The sequence below is a fragment of the Vombatus ursinus genome, unplaced genomic scaffold (genome assembly GCF_900497805.2).
Source record: "Vombatus ursinus unplaced genomic scaffold, bare-nosed wombat genome assembly UNPS02014798.1, whole genome shotgun sequence".
NCBI classification, from domain to species: Eukaryota; Metazoa; Chordata; class Mammalia; order Diprotodontia; family Vombatidae; genus Vombatus; species Vombatus ursinus.
Genome location: NW_020954576.1, coordinates 17452870 through 17472653, shown reverse-complemented (window position 1 = coordinate 17472653; position 19784 = coordinate 17452870). Strand labels below are relative to the sequence as shown.

At 38.0% G+C, this 19784-nt stretch overlaps 1 protein-coding gene across 2 annotated transcripts in view; it reads right to left on the bottom strand.

Moving 5' to 3' along the window:
* The window catches only part of LOC114050150 (WD repeat-containing protein 64-like), a 172956-nt gene extending 157612 nt beyond the window's left edge, over positions 1–15344 (bottom strand). For both annotated transcript variants that reach the window (XM_027871755.1, XM_027871756.1), the window contains exons 1-2: positions 15200–15344; positions 10420–10550 (exon numbers count right to left, since the gene is read on the bottom strand). In XM_027871755.1, coding sequence (XP_027727556.1) covers positions 10420–10550; positions 15200–15344 — 276 coding nt within the window. The remainder of the gene's footprint in view (positions 1–10419; positions 10551–15199) is intronic.
* Positions 15345–19784: the final 4440 nt, after the last annotated feature.

Below are 19784 nucleotides of genomic sequence, written 5' to 3'. Positions count from 1 at the left end.
TCTGCAAGTTAGGCTTCAGCAATATGTGAATTACAAGAAGAGCAGGCTTGTTTTCAAAGAGGCAGAGGAACTAGAGACCAAATTGCCAACATTTGCTGGATTATGGAGAAAGCAAGGGAGTTCCAGAAAAATTCATCTACTTCTGCTTCATTGACTACACTAAAGTCTTTGACTGTGCGGATCACAACAAAATGTGGCAAGAACTTAAAGAGCTGGGAGTACCAGATCATCTTACTGATCTCCTGAGGAGTCTGTATGCAGGCCAAGAAGCAACAGTTAGAACCAAACATGGAGCAACTGATTGATTTAAGATTGCAAAAGGAGGGCAACAAAGCTGTATGTTGTCACCTTATTTATTTAACTTATATGCAGAGTACATCAAGTGAAATGCCAGGCTGGATGAATCAAAACCTGGAATTAGGGTTGTTAGGAGAAATAGCAACATGAGATATGCAATGATACTACTCTGATAGTAGAAAGTGAAGAGGAATTAAGAAGCCTCTTGATGAGGATGAAAGAGGAGAGTGTAAAAGCTGACTTGAAGCTTAACCTAAAAAAAATTAAGATCTTGGCAAGTGGTCCCATAACTTCCTGGCAAATAGAGGGAAAAGAAATGGAAGTAGTATCAGGTTTTATATTCTTAGGCTCAAAGATCATTGAAGACAGAGACTGCAGCCATGAAATTAAAAGACTCTTGCTCCAGGGTAGCTAGGTGGTGCAGTGGATAGAGCACTGGCCCTGGATTCAGGAGGACCTGAGTTCAAATGTGGCCTTGGACACATAACACTTACGAGCTGTGTGACCCTGGGCAAGTCACTTAACCCCATTGCCTAGCCCCCCCCCCAAAAAAAAAGACTCTTGCTCCATGGAAGGAAAGCTATGGCAAATCTGAACAGCATACTAAAAATCAGAGACATCATCTTGCTGACAAAGGTCTGTATAGTCAAGGCTATGGTTTTTCTAGTAGCAATGTATATCTGTGAGAGTTGGACTATAATGAAACCTGAGCACTGCAGAATTGACTCTTTCAAATTGTAGTGCTGGAAAAGACTTTTGAGAATCCCTTTGACAGCAAGAAGGTCAAATTGGTCAGTGCTTAAAGAAGTTAAATCAGCTATTCACTGGAAGATCAAATACTGAAGCTGAAGCTTAAATACTTTGACCCCATAATGAGAAGACAGGACTCATTGGGAAAGACCCTGATATTAGGAAAGATTGAAGGCAAAAGGAAAAGGGGACAGCAGAGAATGAGATGGATAATGTCATGGAAGCTTTTGCCTCCCCCAAAAGGTGAGTTTTTTCTGCAAAGTGAATGTACTGCCAGGCTTCTTAAACTTTCCCATACAGCAGACTAAAGCCTGGCTGGAAAGAGACCTAATAAGCAAGGTGAGGAAGGAGGATACTTTAAAGGAAGCCAAAGTATTTGAGAAGGCATCAATGTATTTAATAAGTCTGTGAGTATGGGAGCAAGAATTGAGGTAGAGAAAAAATGGTGGGCCAGATATGGAACTCCTTGAGAAAGGAGACAAAGTCAAGAAGCCTTGAGCTCAAATCTCACCTCAGATACTTGGTGGTTGTTTTCCTTCATTCTCAGAAGCGGACCAAAATGATATCACTGTGTTGAGGTCAAGGTACAGTGTGGCTGATCACGAGTATTCTAGCTGATCCGATCAGTATTGACAATCTCAGAAGGGTGTCTTACAGGTCAGGCGCAAATATTTGGAGTGGAGATGGCTCTAAATTTGCACATCTCACACTTCTTTTGAGCTAATACAATTCTGCTGTGCTCATAGAACACAGTGCCTTCTTTAATGCAGACATGCTATTCTGGGTGGTCCTATGCTAGCGTCTCCATGTCTCATAGTCAATCCCAAGGTCCTTCAGAGAGACCTTGAGAGTGTCCTTGTATCACTTCTTCTGACCTCCATATGAGCACTTGTGTGAGTTTTCCATAAAATGGTCTTTTAGGCAAATGTACATTTGGCATTCAAACAATGTGGCCAGCACCTCAGAGTTGCGCTATCTGCAGTAGAGTTTGACTGCTTGACAGTTCAGCTTAAGAAAGGACCTCAATGTTTGTTACCTTATTTTGACAGGTGATCTTCAGAATCTTCCTGAGACAATTCAAATAGAAGGAATTTAGTTTCCTGGCATGGCACGGATATACTGTCCAGTTTTCCCAGGCATGTATGAGGTCAGCAAAGGCTCTATATTCCTTCAGTTTGGTAAGCAACCTAATACCTCTTCTCTCCCACATTTTCCTTTGGAGCCTCCCAAACACCGAGCTAGCTCTGGCAATATGTGCATCAACCTCATCTATGTGTACATCCCTGGAAAGTATACTGCCAAGGTAAGTGAACTTATCCACAGCCTCAGATTTGGAACTAGATCTGGAGTTCTTAATCTTTTTTGTTGACCCCATTGGCAAACTGATAAAGCCTATAAGACTCCTTCTCAGAACAATGGTTTAAAAATGTAATTGAAGGAAATGCTAAATTTCAGTTAGGAAGTAGTGAAAATAAAGATGTAATTCTTTCCCCATCCAAGTTTACACATGCTTTGGAGGAGGGGGTAGTCTGTGTACTCCAGGTTCAGCACTTATGGGCTACATGATGTCTAAGGTCCCATTCTAACTCTAAATTTTGTATCAATTATCTCAATTTACCCTCAAATGGTTGTTTGTCAATTGATTTTTCATTCTCTTTTTTGGTATGCCTTGTGAATACAGCTGGGGCTGTATTTTAACCAGTCACCTGGAGAACCATAGGGTTCATTCAAAGTGCTGCCCTCATATCAAGAGAAGCAGTAATAATCACAGTTAAGTCTGTTCAGGTCTCCTATCAAATCTCTTCTGGTAATGCTTAGAGCAACTTCAGTGTCTTCCCGTACTGATATTGCTAACCCCAGAAACTAGCTCATGATGACAGCATCTATATATTCATCACTAAGAACTTAGGATCTCAGGAGAACACATAACTTAGGTAGGAGAGATTCAGCCTAAGTCTATGGAAAATCTGTAGCCAAGAAAACCAAGTACGTCTTGGAAAGTTTACAGTAAATCTAAGGCTGACGTACTTTGGTTGTCTCAGCTAACATTTTCTTAAAGCATGAAACATGATTTTAAAAAAACCTTTAAGTGAGAACTAAGCATCATCCATTTTTTAACAAAGCAGAATTATTCATTCATTAGTCATAATTAGTCATCTTTGACTCATGGAAAGTGTTATTAATGGTACTCCCAGAACCCCTCTCTCCTACTTGTATCCTTTCCTTTCCATGCACACAGTAACTACATTTACATTCTAATTTATTTTATCAAAATCATAACATAATTTCCATGTGAAAGCTAAGTCATGGCCCCTTGTGAGTTTTTAAAACTCTTATGAATGAACCTTTGAAACTTGCCCATGCCATTATATTTGTACAAAATTGTAAGGACCTCAAGCTAAAAACAGATAGATCCAAGATCCAATATATGAATCCAAAGAATCCAAGAGGCATGGTGACTGGTGACTCACAAACTGTCACAATGTGGAGAAGACTTAGGCCTGTTATTGCATAGCCAATTTCATGGGGCTGTTTTGGTTTGTTTTTCTGGTCATATCAGTAGTATATTTCTACATAATGAACCAGATGTACCCTGATGCAAACCAAATCAGCTAGAGTAGAGGGGAAAGAATACTGGGCTTAAAGTCAGAAGCTCTAAGAAGAACTGACACAGAGGAATTAGATGGGAGAGGAGGGCTGGTAGTTCTGGAACCCTGCTCTCATCAGGAATGGGTTCAAGAGGGAACAATATATATGTGTGTGTGTGTGTGTGTGTGTATACATATATAAAACTAGAAGGGAATAAAAGTCTTCTAAATTCAGAAAGAAATAAAAGGCTAAAGGGATAGGGATGGGAGAGAGGATAAGGGAGGGATTTTTTCAGGGAACCCTACTCACATCAGATCTGGGTTAAAGAGAGAACAATATATACATTTAGAAGGGAATAAAAGACTTTTAAATTTACAAAGAAATAAGAGGGTGAGGGAATAGGATAAAGGGGGGTATAGAAGGGTTTCTAGGTTAACGGGAATGGGCTAAGGAGGGAATAACATATCTGGAAAGCTATAAAAATCTTCAAAACTCAGACAGAAATAAGAAGGTAAGGGGAAAGAGTAGATGGGGAGGATAAAAGGGATCTTTGGTGGGGGGTAGGTTAAGTAATAGAAGGTTAAGGTAGTGGGTAGAAGTAAAGTAGAGGAGTCAGGAGAGATAGGAAATAAGAGATACACACAAACAAAATAAAGATCAGAAGTAGAATTTGTTAGGGAAAAAAAGCAGGGGTAGTTAAAGCTAAAATAGATTTAATCAAAGAGAAAAATAGGGAAGCTATACTATATGTCAGCCATATAAATCAATATTATTTTAGACTATTTAAAATAACTAGACAGTATAAGGTTGGAATATTGATCTGGTATAGGAAATTATGAGTTGATAGACTTAGAAAAATATGGAAATACTTGGATTTATGAAGGAAGCTGTTATCTACCCTCAGAGAAACAGAGGACATAGTATGGTTTTACATAGATGCATATGAATGTATATGTCTACATATGAGTATGATTATAGATATCTAAGTATGTATATGTATGTGTGCATATGTGCATATATGTATAGGAAGGGTGAAAAGGAACAAAGTAAAAAGTGCACAGCAGAGAACAAAAAACTTACAAGGAAGCAAAGATGGACAGCTCAGAACACAGTGTGTAATATTTATTACATAGGCTTTCTTGAAATGGAAACGTATTGCTAGGTATTTGAATCTTCTCTAACGTTCTGCTGTGCACATGGCAATGCTTTTTGTTCTTTTCTTATTTTATATTTAAGTTAAAAATATTTTTTAAAAAAAAGTTGGAAACTCTAGGTTTGATAATTAACCCTGGCACTTAACTAGCTGCATGACTATGGAACTGAGGACAAATCATATAATCTCTCTGAGCTTCAGTGTCCTCATATGTAAAATGAGGATAATAGTGCTTGAACTACCTATTTCAGAGGGTTATTGTGAGAAAAGTAGTTTATAAATTGTAAAATGACATATAAATGTGCTATTAAAATAAGATCCTTTCTTTCCACATTCATTAAAAAAGTGAAAATAATTTTGCAGTGCTTACAAGGTTTACAGAATAGCACTTTCCTAATGGCAACCATGAGAAGAAGACATCATAATTATTATTTCCATTTCACAGTGAAAGAAATTGAGATCCTTTAATTTGCCCATGTCACAAATAATAAGTTTTCAAGCAGGTGTTATAGGCATGCTGATTTCAATTAGTGTTCAGTCTAGAACTCCTTCCAGTTTGACATGTTTACTGCCTATAAAGCCATACTCTGAATATCTCAAAGCATTGACTCTTGGTTCTCTCCAAGACTATTCCAATGGAGTACAAGCTCTGATGGAGCTTTCTACAAAGCCAGGAAGGCATTAAGCACTGGTCTACTGATAAGTTATGTGCTAGTCTTCCAGGATCAGACTTGCTAAGGGCCAAGAAGTCTGGCTGCCAAATTTTCTTTTGGTATTGATACAGTAAGTCTGAAAGGGTTTTAATCCACATTGGTGGGAGGATTTTGTCTCCTTCCAGGTAACTGCAAGCTCCTTGAGGGCAGGGACTTTTTGCCCTTTTTTGTATCCCCAGAGGTTAGCACAGTGCCTGGAACATAGTAGGTATTTAATAAATGATTGAGTACTCACATTTATGAGATCAAAGATCTTTGGACCTGGCTCATCACAGTAAGTCCTTTAATAAATGTTTTTTGGTAGATGGAATGATTGAAGGTTGATAAAATGAACAGAATCGATCATACCATAGTCTAGGTTACTTTTCTGTCTCCAAAGAAGCATTATTGTTTCTTATTGGTACTTGAAATTGTCTTGTTTTCCATTATTGAAATCTGGACTTGATCTCTGGGGAGTACTCTGGGAAACTTTGCCCTAATACCATGGAGAAAATCGAACTTTATTTAGTGGCACTTTGACCTTGTGTCCAATAATCAATATAGTCCTAGAGGAGGAGTGAGAGCAAGGTACTGTGGTCTTCCAGGTTATGTCAATCCTGCTCTTCCACCTCTTGGTGGATACAAATTGTTGGACCTCATCCTTCTCCACCTTTCCCTCCTCTAATCTCCTCCCTTTTCCTATTATCTTCATTAATCAATCAATCAAGCATTTGCTAATTGATTACTGTGTGCTGGGACCTAGATATATAAGTACAAAGAATGAAACAAACCCTACTTGAAAGGAGTTTGCAATCTAATGGAGTGGCAGGGGCAACAAGTACATATAAAAATACACACAGCATTAAAAATAAAGTTAATAAATACATACATACACAATACAGTAGTAAAATACAAGACCATCAGGGAGAGAAAGACAAGGAGCTTAGGAAAGGCTTCATGCAGAAGATGGTTTCTGAATTGCATCTTAAAGGCTAGTCTGAAGCAGTAGATTACCATGGTGACATGAATCAAAATAGGTGGAGAAGCTCTTTGGTCAGGATTATGAAAAAGGAAAACCTTTCTTTTTCTCCAGCTGCAAGCCGTAGGTTAGAATCAGCATCAGGAATAAGGTCAAGAATAAGGTTAGGATTAGGCACTAGATTTTTCAATTTAAAAAAAAAAAAGAGAATCTAATCTGGAGTTGACATGATTAAATAATTTATTATGAAATTTGGAGTTGGAAGTGACCTTCCTTCAAGGTCTCTAGCACAACCTCCTTAATATGCCAATGAGAAAATCAGGGCCCAGAGAGGTGAAGAAATAGATTTGTGCAAAATGGGGAATGGTAGCATTGGGATTCAAAACTAGGTCTCCTCTTACACCAAAGCTCTTTCAGCTATACCACATTGCCTTTGCAAGTTTTGTCTTTGGGAAGATATTAGTTCACCTGGAAGACCAATTATGAAAAACTACAACCACTCTTCTTCCTCATCTATCTCGGCATCCTTCTTATGGGACTGAGTTCCTTGTTAGGGCCATCTGGTTTAATGGAAGCCAGGTGAATCATCCTGGCATATTGTAATGACACATATATGAAGCCTAGTGAGTCATCTGTCACAAAAGGTAGAAAACAGAAGTCTTAGCTACTTACTCACAGTGGATATAGATTTCCAGAATTCTAGGTTATGGCTATTATTATGTAGAATTTTACCCTAAATACCATAGATCCATATTCCTTCAACATAATGTAGCTCTCCTAATTTCTAACCTACTGCTTCACCCTTTGAAGTTAACTGATTAGTTCAGAAGGCCCTGGCCCTATTGTTGAACTGTCATCTCTATGACGGATTATTCTGAGGATTGCTCTGTATGATAACTAGCATTTATATGACATTTTATTTTAGTCTTGATGTTCACTTGGAATATTGGTTATCAAACTTTTTTATTTTTATTTTGCTCATCCCATAATATTCTTTGCCATGAGGAATATTGGCACCTTGAATGTTTAACTTGACAAGAAAAGAAGAGTTGTTGGGTAGTTGGATTTCTAGACCTATTTCCTGAACCATGAGATTTTTCTGCTTCGCCTTCCTTTCCTCCTAAATTTCCCCTCCTCCTCCTCTCCTTTTTTTCCCTCAGAATTAATAGTGAAAATTGAAGATTTGTACCTTTCTCTTTCTTTTAATTTCATTTTTAAGGTTTGTAACATGCTTTACATATATTAGGTAGATGCTATTATCTCGATTTTACAGATAAGGAGACTGAGGTAATAAGAGATAAAGTGACTTGCTCAGTCACACAATTATTAGTAAGTGTGTGAGATAGTATTCAAATATAGATCTTCCTGACTCCAAGTCCAAAGGATAAAACCAAAGGAAATGGGTTTGAATGAGAAAAACTTACATAAAAAAAGAAAAAAAAAAAGCCCACTATTTGGAAGTGAGAGTAAATAAGTGTAGGGATAGTACTAAGAGATATTCAGGCATTACCATCACTAGATATATGATGAATAAAATCAGCAACTATTTATATTCAATTCAACAAGGGTTTATTGAGGGAATACTATGTTCCAGGCACTGTGCTAGGTGGCTGGAGATACAGAGACAAAAGTGAAATAGTTCTTGCCCTCAAGAAGCTGACCTTCTACTAGGGAAGGCAGCTTGGCTAGGGAGACACAACACGTGCAGAGATCAGTAAACCCAAAGTACATGCCAAATTAAATACAAAGGAATCACCATGGAGAGAACACTGACAAATGGGAGAATCAGGAAAGACCTATTTTAGGAGGTGGCATTGGAACCGAGTCTTGAAGGGAATGAGGTATTCTGAGAGATTGTGGTGAGGCAGGAGTTCTGGCATGGGGGACAAACAGCCTGTGCAAAGGTAGGAGGTGGGAAATAGAACAGAGAAAAGGCCAGTTTGGATGGACTGCAGCATGCCTAAGATGAAATGTCATGTATGGGGATACAGCAAGTAGAATAATGAGGATGGAAAAGGGGGATGATGGGTAATCAGCTGGAAAAGACAGATTTTAGAGCTAGAAATGGCCTTAGAAATCTTCTAATCCAACACTTTTACTTTACATATGAGGAAACTGAGGCCCCAGAAAATTAAATGACTTGCCTAAGGTTGCATAGACATAAGAGGTATCAGAGGCATTCTTTGAACCCAGATCTTCTGACTCTACACTTAGTCCTCTTACCCCTGTGGCTGGAACCAGATTATAAAGGGTTTTTAATGCCAAAAATAGGAGTTTATATTTTATCCCAGAGACAACAGGGAGCTATTTGTGTTTACTGAGTAGGGAAGTGATGGAGTCAAACCTTTACTTTAGGAATATCAAGTATGTAGGATGGATTAGAGAGGGGAGAGATTGGATATAGAGAAAACTATTAGGAGGATATTGCAATAGGTTAGGAGAGATGAAGTGGTCCTAAACAGGTAAGGCATGCTTTTATGTATAGGCAAATATCTGTACTGGAATGACCACTTAGTGAAATGACCTTTTGATGCCTCCTAGAATCTTGTAAAAGCCTTGTTTAGAGTGTTGTGGCCTTGCTAAAGGCCACATATAATTCAATCCAACAATCATTTATTAAATGCCTGGTGCGGGCAACCAATGCTATGGGTTTAGTTACACAAAGAGAAAAAAACAAAAAGCAGTGACCTGCCCTCAAGGAGCTGACATTCTACTGGTAAGCAGAGCAGTAAAGGTGTGAAAGAAACCTCAAAATTAACCACTAAGCCAAAAAAAATGTAATAAAAGCAAAATGTCATCAATGTTTATCAGCTTAGTCTCAGGGTCAAGTTGGAGATGAGAATAGAAAAAGTGCAAAAAGATGGAGTTTTTTTCTTATCGCAATGACTCCAATTTCCAACTCTAGGTCAGAGAATGCTTAAATCTAATGACAGCAACTCTGTGAATTTGTTATTAAAATTATTTTTTTAACTAAATCTGTGATTTTATTGGAGTATGGATTTTTTTTTAAGGCTATTGGGGTTAAGTGACTTGCCCAGGGTCACACAGCTAATAAGTGTCAAGTGTTTGGTCTGAGGTCGGATTTGAACTCAGGTCCTCCTGACTTCAGGGCCAGTACTTTATCCACTGTGCCACCTAGCTGCCCTTGGAGTGTGGAATTCTTGATGAGGAAATTCTCTCTACCCATGAAGATTGGCAAGCACTGCAATTTGTGGTGATGATTACCCAAGGTCACACAGTAGGCCAGCTCTCTACCAACTAGGACCAACTAGGACTCTACCAACTATGAGTTTAAGAAGGGATAAAAAGAGATTCTCTCTTACCTATCCCAGACTCTATAGGAAGTGACTTCTTAGGACGTGACCTTCTGTGGATGACACCTAAGGACTGCTGTTCTGAAGTATCAGAGAGATTGTCTGAGGAGCCCCTGTCCCTTGTGCTCAAGGGACACGTGCTTCCTTGGTGTAATAAAGGGAAAAGTGGCTGGTGTGTAATTAATGACAAGAATATATTGGGATTGACTAATTTTGTGGGTCTGTTCTCTGTGATAGGCAGTTTGATCTGTATTAACAAATGTTATTTATTATCAATGTAAATAAATGGCATTTTGCCTACGCCTTTTGACTGTGAAGCAAGAACCCTGTCCCAAGATTTTAGTGCTGTAATAACACCCCAATTCATTACATATTTTTCATACTTTTCCTCTGAGGTTACCTTCTGTTTACTCAATATGTGTCTTGCATGTAAATAGTTACTTGCATAGTCTTCTCCATTAGAATATGAGTTCCTTGAGGGCAAGGACCATGTTTTTGCATTTCTTTGAATTCCCAGCACTTAGGATAGTGCCTGGCAAATAGCATGCATGTTGATACTGCTTAACCAATGTGTAATCAATCTGTAATCCCATACTGAGGATGATGACTTTGAGGTTTCACAGAATAGACATCAAAAATTCCTACCTCACACCAGTCCACTGGTGCATCCGGATTGTTGCTGAGTTTCCTGTAAAAGCTTTTCACATCTTGGCTCTTTATTTCCGGACCAAATAATTCCAATACTGACTCATAGAACTTTTCATAATCAATAGTGTCTGCATTGAAACAAAGAATTACAGGTACATTGTTACCAAATGCTGAAGACCCTATTGCTTAAGTTCATAGAATTACAGTTAGAAAGAATATCAAGAACCATTGAGTTCAATTCCCTTATTTGCATATGAGGAACTGAGGCTCAGAGAGCTTAAGTGACTTGTGAAGGGCCACACACCTAATAAAGGATCAGAAGTGGAATTTCAACCCAGGCCTTTCTAACTCCTACATCAATCCTGTATTTACTATACCACATTGTTTACTTCAACATGTACCACTCTGATCATCTTAATACTTTATTTCAATGTGTAAGAAGCAGATTATTCTGCTTTAAAAAATTCTGTCCTTTTGGACCTGACTAGGTATTAGAATATTCCAAAGTAGGATCGAAAATGTTCCTATTAAATGTCCTAGTACCACCACCATGGCTCCTCACTCAACTAAAATAGGAAGGAATTTTTTTCCCCTTGTATATGACGCCCCAAAAGGAAACATCAGATTTGGTTATCACTTTTTTGATGTGAATGATCTTACCTATTGGTAGCACACTACCTGCTGTAGTGGTCTATAAGGATTCATTTAGAGTGATTTCTTTATTAGGATGAATTTCTTTTATATCATGTAACCACACAAGATCTGCTATAACTTGAAACTCTCTGCTGCCAAACTTAGCTTATTAGTCTGAATTCCATTTATTGCTAAGTGAAAGAATGGGTCAGACATGGATTTTCAAAACCCCAACAGATTTTTTTGTTGTTGTTGAGTTAATTCAGTTGTGTTTTACTCTCTATAATCCCATTTATGGTTTTTTTGGCAAAGACCTTGGAGTCGTTTGACATTTCCTTCTCCAGCTCATTTTACAGATGAGGAAACTGAGGTAATCAGGGTTAAGTGACTTGCCCAGGGTCACACAGCTAGTAAGTGTCTGAGGCAGTATTTGAACTAGGGTCCTCTTGAATTCAGGCCCAGAACTCTTATCCACTGCACTACCCTAGCTGTCCTATGCATAACAGATTAAACCAGGTCAGTGAATAAACCTAGTAGTATGAGAGGCACTTATATTTCATACTTACTAAAAAATTGTTGATACAAATAAGGATGAGATTTTTTTATATCTGAGATGATATTTCTAGGCTACTGTTTGAGTCACTGACAAGAAGACTAAAAGGTATTGAATCCAAGACCAACCTTTGTAGATAACTTATGAGTAACCTCAGACTAATTCATTTTTAAAAATTACTTTCCAAGTGTCATCTTGATTTTTATCATAGTATTAGATTGCGATTAATATTGTAGAACCAATTATTAAAGGACTGGTTTGTAAGCATTTATAAAGAGAATTACTATTAGTCAGCATGAGTTCATTGAGATAAAATCATCCTAGACAGGCATCTTTGTCCTTTTGGTAACAGAATCACTAGATTGTAGGTCATAGAATGCCTTAGACCAGAGATCCACGACCCATGTGCCACGGACTTCAGGGCGTACTTGAAGTGTTGAAAGAGGTCTTCAAATCCAAATATGAATCCACAGATAATCAAACATAACTCCTACAATCTGAAATAATATGTATTAAATATATATGCATTACTACTTTCAAAAAAAATTACTTTCCAGAGTCAGCCTGATATAGTGGGTAGAGTCAGGAAGACCTTCATCTAATTCCTGCCTCTGACACTTACTAGCTGCATGAATATAGGATAAAAGTCACTTGAGCACTCTGAACCTCACTGTGAAAATGAGAATGATGATAATTAATACTACCACTACTTGCAGCACTTACCTCACAGGACTTTTTATAAGACCTAAATGAAATAACATAGGTAAAGTCCTTTGCAAACTTTACAATGCTACATATAATTATCAGTTATTGCTCAGATGTGGCTGTACATTTGGAAGTTTATTGATGCGTAGACTATACACAACAGATTCAGGAGCCTCGTTAAAGTCAAGGTATGTTACATTTATCATTTCCCCTAAAGCTTTCTCAAGTTCTGTCATTTTGTCACAGCAAGAGATTAATTTAGCAGTATTCAATCTTTCCTCAGCAAGTTAGTTACTAACCAGTATCCCATTTGTTTTCAAAGAATTTATAAAACTACAGAAGACAAGAAATCTGTAATGTGACTCTCAGAGTTCAATTTGTTCTGAAACGGTGTTACAGAATCATCACATTTGCTCAACCCACTCATTTTAACAGATGAGGAAACTGAGGCCCAGAGGTCACATAGTATGTACTACAACTAGCCAAATATAATCTTTCCATTAAGCCATTTGTCCTCAATGTTAGGTGTCAACACATTAGGAAGGCAAGTATTTTTACTGGTAGGCAGCTACAATATAGCCAAAATATACCCACAGAAGCACAATAGACTGTGGTTAAGCATGCTATTAGCCCTTAGATGTTCATTGGGAACTTCTCACCCAGTAATATTTCCACTAATCACTTTTAATTTCTGCATTTGTCACCACTACCTTTGATCTTATGATGCTGCCAGTAGCTTTATACATAGGTTTTCCTTATATATCCAGTTATACTATGTGATATGGTGGGAGGGAGGGTGTGGGGAGCAATTAAGTGGCATAGTGGATAGAGTTCTAGGCCTGAAGTCAGGAAGGCTTATCTTCCTGTGTTCAAATCTAGCCTGAGACACTTATTGTCTATGTGACCCTGGGCAAGTCATTTAACCCTATTTGCCTCAGTTCCTCATCTGTAAAAAGAACTGGAGAAAGAAATGACAAACCTCTCCCGTATCTTTGCCAAGAAAGCTCCAAAATGGGGTCATGGAGAATTGGACATGACTGAAATGACTGACCAACATGTGATACTAGGGCACTTTAACCTTTCCATCATGAACCCTGCAGGATTGGGGCAGGGGAGCATACATTCCAACCAACCACCTGATCTAGCCCAACTCGTATGTGAAAGGAATCTCCACTATAACAAACCAAACAAGTGATCATCCATCCTTCATTTGAACACCTCCAAGGAGGAAGAAGCTCCCCCCTCTGGAGGTGTTCATTCCACTTTTCAATACCTCTGATTGTTAAGAAGTTTTTCCTTACTTTTAGCCTAAATTGGTCTCTTGGTAACTTTCACCAATGTTTCTCCTGATCCTGCCCTCTGGGACTAATCCCCTCTCCATGTAATAGCCCTGCTTGAACACATATAGCATCATTTCATGCACATTCCCCTAAGTATTCTCTTCCCCAGGTTAAATATTCCTAATTCCTTCCTCTTATAGAGAACCTGAAAGCCCTTGACCTAACATGTCACACATTCATCCTTCACGGTCTCAGTGGCCCTCCTCTGGACTCCCTCTCAACTTATCAATACCCTTTTTAACCATGGAGCCTAGAACTGAACACAGTATTTCAGGTGAAGCTTGATAAGAACAGTGAGAACTTGATAAGAACAGATAAGAACTTCTTATTCCAGGAATCTATACCTTTCTTAATACATCCCATCAAAAATTGAATTTGCTTTTTTTAGGTCTTCATATCACCCTGCTAATACTTATTGAGCTGTCATTCCAGACTTTTTTTTTTTTAAAAGCAGAACCTCTGCCTGTCCATGCCTCCCCCAGCTGGTATGTATGAAATTGATTTTTGGTACCCAAGTGCAAGACCTTACATTTGTCCTTGTTGAATTTCATTTTATTAGTACTTAGCTTACCCTCCTGAACTCCTATTTAGCAAATAATTCATTCAGAATACAACAATAACTGATACTTGCACGGCTCTTTAAAGTTTGCAAAGCACTTTACATGCCTCATTCTAATCCAGTCATCACAACAACTATGTGAATTAGTGTACTACAGATATCATCCTCATTTTACACAAGTAAGTTGAAGAAAGTAATCAACTGGCCTGAGGTCCTACAGTTAATGACATTGGAAGAATTTGAACCCAAACCTTGTTGACTACAAATTTAGCATTCTCTCCCTGATACCATTCCGCTACACATACCCAAACACTACCTAACAAAAGTTAGGTCTCATGTAAAGTAGAAATTCCTGTTGTTGTTGAGCTGTATCAGTTGTGTCCAACTCTTCCTGATCCCATTTGGGATTTTCTTGGCAAAGATCCTAGAGTGGTTTACCATTTCCTTCTCTAGCCCATTTTGCAGATGAGGAACTGAGGCAGGCAGAGGTTAAGTGACTTGCCCAAGGTCACACGGTAATAAGTGTCCAAGGCTGGATTTGAACTCAGGGAGATGAATCTTCCTCACTCCAGGCCCATCACTCTATCCACTGGGCCACCTGGCTGCACAATGCATTAAAGTTAAAGATATGGATTTCAACTGGTCACCTTCAGCAAGGAAAATCAGCCTGAGTGTACTTAGTTTACTACTTATAGCGATATTAGAGGGTTCACGAAAGGAAAGGTGATGAGTGACAAGGCTGTCATTATATTAACTATGTTCTTGAGTCTAACCCTAACCTCAGAACAGAATAGCATGAACTTGATTGAAAAATATCTCACCCATTTCCGATTTTTTCCCCATAGAAGAATTTGAAAAGAAATATTGTAACCTCAAACATTGACATATAGCAGGCCACTGGGACTCTCACTGCTCCTAATTTCTATATAGTTTGGTCAGCCTGATTTTTTTGGATTCTTTGGGAGGTCTCAACATTTCTGACCTTACCTTCATTTTTGACATATAAGCCTAGTCTTTCTTCTTTTTTCTGGATCACTGTTGTTTCCACTAACTTCCCAAATTTCTTCAAGGCATCTGTGAAATTGTTAAATTCATTTGTAACGCTAACATGCTTGTCTTCAGAGATCTCCATAGGGACAAAGGGGTATCTTTATTTCTGGATGGAAATGATGACACTAATCTGATGACCTAAAAATCCTTCCCGTTGTAATGGTGTTCCCCCAAAGTCTCAGTTTTTGCTCTAATGTTCATTCCTTTGATCTTAAAATCCCATGCTGTAGAATGGTAACAAGATGTGCTGCTAGGATGTTAGCAGGAAAGATGACTTTGGATTAACAAGCCCTGCATCCTGGCTATCCCTTCAGGGAAAGCCCTGACCTCATAATATTTCCTCAATACTCTCCATAAGGTCCCTATTACATCATAATGTGTGCTGGTTTCTTCATTTAAATACTAGAAAGACATTACTGAGATTTCTCTTCCTATGTGTATATTGAGTGGGAGGGGGATGAATATTAAGTAAAGAGTGGGTGAGGGAATACACTTAAATGCTGTGATTTCAGACATTATACATATATTTCCTCTCCTGTCATAGCTTCCTGACCCTCCGTTCTTCTTCCTGCTTCAAGTTGCTATGGAGAGTATGCTTGATACTTTTTCTTGAAGCTGCACTGGATGGAATAAATTGAGTTGTAGACTATTTGCTGAAGATAAAAGCAAATTTTTAGTAGCGTTGGTTCATCCTGCAAGTAAGAAGCAACGCAGAGCAGTGGAAAGAATGTTTTATTTGGAGGCAGAGGAACTGAGTTCACGTAAGTCCAGGGTCTGCTAATTACCTGTGTGACTTCACCTCTCTGGGCCTCAGCTTACCCATCTGTGCACATTAGGAATTGGACCAGATAAACTCTAAGGTCTCTTTAAGCTCTAATACTATGACCCAAATATTTTCTTAGTTGTCGTTGTGATTCTTAGAAATGTAAAGATCTGACCTTCCTGTATTTATTTTCTTAAGCAAACCTGTGATTTTATCAGGTGCTCAGTCTACCATTGCAGACCAGTACCTGCTCTGCAACCAAGTCTTAGAGAGTTGCCTAGGGTGAGGTTAAGTGACTTGGGTGGGGTTGGGGTGGGGAGACATGAAGTTAAGTGACTTGGGGCAAGGGAGAGGGTAGAATGAAGTTAAGTGACTTGCTCTGGTCACCTAGCCATTCCTGAACTCAGGAAGAACTTAAAACTAAGTCTTCCTGACTCCAAGGCCAGTTCTCTATGCACATGCCACTTTGCTTTTTCTTCTTTTCTTGGTCTTTATTGTAAATTTGAAAAAGCAAGCCAGTGAAAGGTAGAGGAATTTTAAGGGTAGCCTGAGAAGATGCTTTTCTGCAACTCACCCAGAAAAGATTGCTTTTCCTGAAACAATCTCATGTTCCTTAATCAAGACTGCTAACCTTCTTCCTGGAAATGACTCTCTAATAGTATTTTTGGGCAGCTAGATGTCCAAGTGGATAGAGTGCTGGGTCTAGAGACAGGAAGATTTATCTTTCTGAGTTTAAATCTATCTTGAGACACTGGGCTGTTTGACCCTAGGCAATCACTTAATGCTGTTTGCCTCAGTTTCCTCATCTCTAAAATGAACTGGAAGAGAAAATGGTAAGCCACTTCAGTATCTTTGCCAAGAAAACCCCAAATGGGTTCTTGAAGAGTCAAATATGACTGAATACCAACAACTAATAGTATTTCAATCCTCAGTTACCTTCTTTGTAGTTCATATACTCATATGAAGTAGATTTTACCTATTGCTTTGTTACTCACCTGTGACCAAAAAAATTCAGCATCCAGAAGTATCTGCAACTCACTGGTGAGTTATAAGTGAAATTGCCAGACACCTCCAGTTTCATTTAAAATTAATACTTTTTAATTGTCCTAGTACATATCTGTCCATCTCTAATGAGAGCATAAGAAGTTTGTAGAAGTAGGAAAACATCTACAATCAATATGATGATCATAGACTCTGGAACAGGAAGATCTGGGCTAAGATTTCACCTCTGAGGTTACCTTGTGACCTTGAGAAAGTCTCTTAAGTTCCCCAGGTTTCAGTTTTCTCATTTATAAAATAAGAAGGTTAGAATAAATTATATCTAAGGTCTCTTCCAGCTTTAAATCTGTGATCCTATCATTTTAGCTCAGTATGGGTTCCCCAGTGTAATTCCCTGTAATTCCACTTCATAACCCTCACTTCCACAACTCTAAGGGACACATTTTTAGTGACTAATGTCTGCAGTCTAGCAGTGGTAAAATATTACATCTTCTCTTGGTAGTGCAATCTGTCCCATCAATTTAGTGCTTCATGTTTTGGATAATGCACAAATAGACTTCCAATTGAGATGGTGATGGTTATAGAACATCCCAGATCTCTCACATATACTCAAACAAATATTTTCAAAAGGCACCAGACCAAATAATGAAGAAATTCAAAGAGAAATAACAGTAGGATCCTTCATTCCAGTTCAGGACTTCAGAAAAAGCCTGAATAAGCAGGTGTGGAAGAGGGGTCCAAGGAAATTAGCATGAACTTAATTGCCCTGAAACCCTGAAGCCCATTACAACATTCTGACCATGTGGAGCAGAAAACTGCAGTGTTTTCACTGGCGGGTTCAGAAATCTTCAGGGATAGGTGGTCATAAACTATAATGTCCTAAGTTAGAATGCTACAGGGTCCCAGATGACCACCTATCCCTTTAGTGGGTACCATAGAGGAGGTGGGGTAAAGTGAGGCAGGAGACTGTGGAGTCCTTAGGAGGACACCTCAGGGAAACTAGAAGATCTTAGAATTCTGACATTTAAGGTTTTGAATCCTCTGGATGCAGTCACACAAGAAAAGTTGGAAGTGAGCAGCAGGAGCACAAGAAATAAAGGTTAGGACTAAACAGAGCTTTGTGACACCATCCAAAAGTCTAGGAGTAAAGGATAGAGTCTGGTTCTGGCAAAAAAATCATATATCATAGATTCAGTCACAAAGGACCTTAGAGATCATTGAATTTTATCTTCTCATGTTATAGATGAGGAAACTGATTCCTCGAGAAGTTAAGTATCCAAACAAAGAATTGAGTCCAGAGATATGTGTAAATAGAAGAAAACAATGAACAAAGAAATACTAAAGGTCAACAGATGGCCAAGTTGTAAACACAGAAGAATAGAGTAATTCCACAGTAAATACAGAGTCTCAAAGGGAAAAAATGGCTTGGCCACAAGGACTCCAAAAGTGGTTGGAAAAAATGAAGGGACAAAAATAATAAGAGTTCTGGGAGAAAGGTTGTGAAGGTGAACAAATATCACAGAGCAGAAGACAGAAAACTTTACCCAAGAGGCAGTCTTCCTGAAAATTAAAATGGAGTAAGTGGAACTCATTGACTTTATGAGAAAATAAGAAATACTATAAGAAAATCAAAAGTCTGAAAAAATAAAAGAAAAGGTAAGATACCACCAAAAATAATTGACCTGGATAACATAAGTCAAGGTGAGATAATTTATAATAAAAATCATCAAACTCCCTGATAATCATGGCCAAAAAAAAAGCCTGGACAACATATTTCAAGAAATCATAAAAGAAAACACCCCAGAACCATTAGAATGAGTAGGATAAGTAAAAAATAGAAAGAATTCACTGATCACCTCTGGATTCAGGGAGGGAATAGATATAAGGAAAATATATTTTAATTTCAAAGAGTTGATCATAATGGGTGATTCAATATTGAAAAAGTGTCAGAAACATTGATCAGGATCTAGGATTAGTACAGAGAGAAGGAATAAATTATTCAATTATAGATTATAAGCACCTTCAGATTTCTTCTCTTTATCCATTCCTTTCTTCTTTATAAAGAGAAGAGTGAGGGAGAAACAAAAAAAATAAGAGACAAAAATAAGAAATAATGGAGAGAAATATAATTAATAATATTAACAGTAAACATAAATAGGATGAATTCATCCATAAAAATGATGAAGGTAGCATAATGGATTATAAGGTAGAATCCAATAATATGATATTTACAAGAAACACACCCAAATTGGGAGCAAACTATTTCAATTATAGATTACTAGTGTTTATAAGATCCCTTTACTTTCTCTCACAACTCCCCAATTCTTTTTTGTAAAGTGGGAGGAAAAAAGAAAAAAGTATTAAAGGTTATGATGGATGGAAAGTCACAATTCACCATTATAACATTGAACATGAATGGAGAGAACTCACCCATAAGATGGGGAAGGGATTAGATAGCCAAACCTAATAATATTTTGTTTATAAGAAACACACTTCAAGCATAACCATTCATCAGGAGTTAAAATAGGGAGCTTGGAAAGATTTTATTATGTTTCAGGTAAATGTTTTAACAGTAAGAGTAATAATAAATAGTGATAGCTAGCATTTATGTGGTGTTTTAAGGTTTATAAGGTACTTTATAAATAGAATGTAGGTGCTAGCTATTATTATCCATATTTTACAGAAAAGGAACATGAGGTAGATAGGGGTTAAGGTACTTGCCCAGGGTTATACATCCAGTAAGTGCCTGAGGTTAGATTT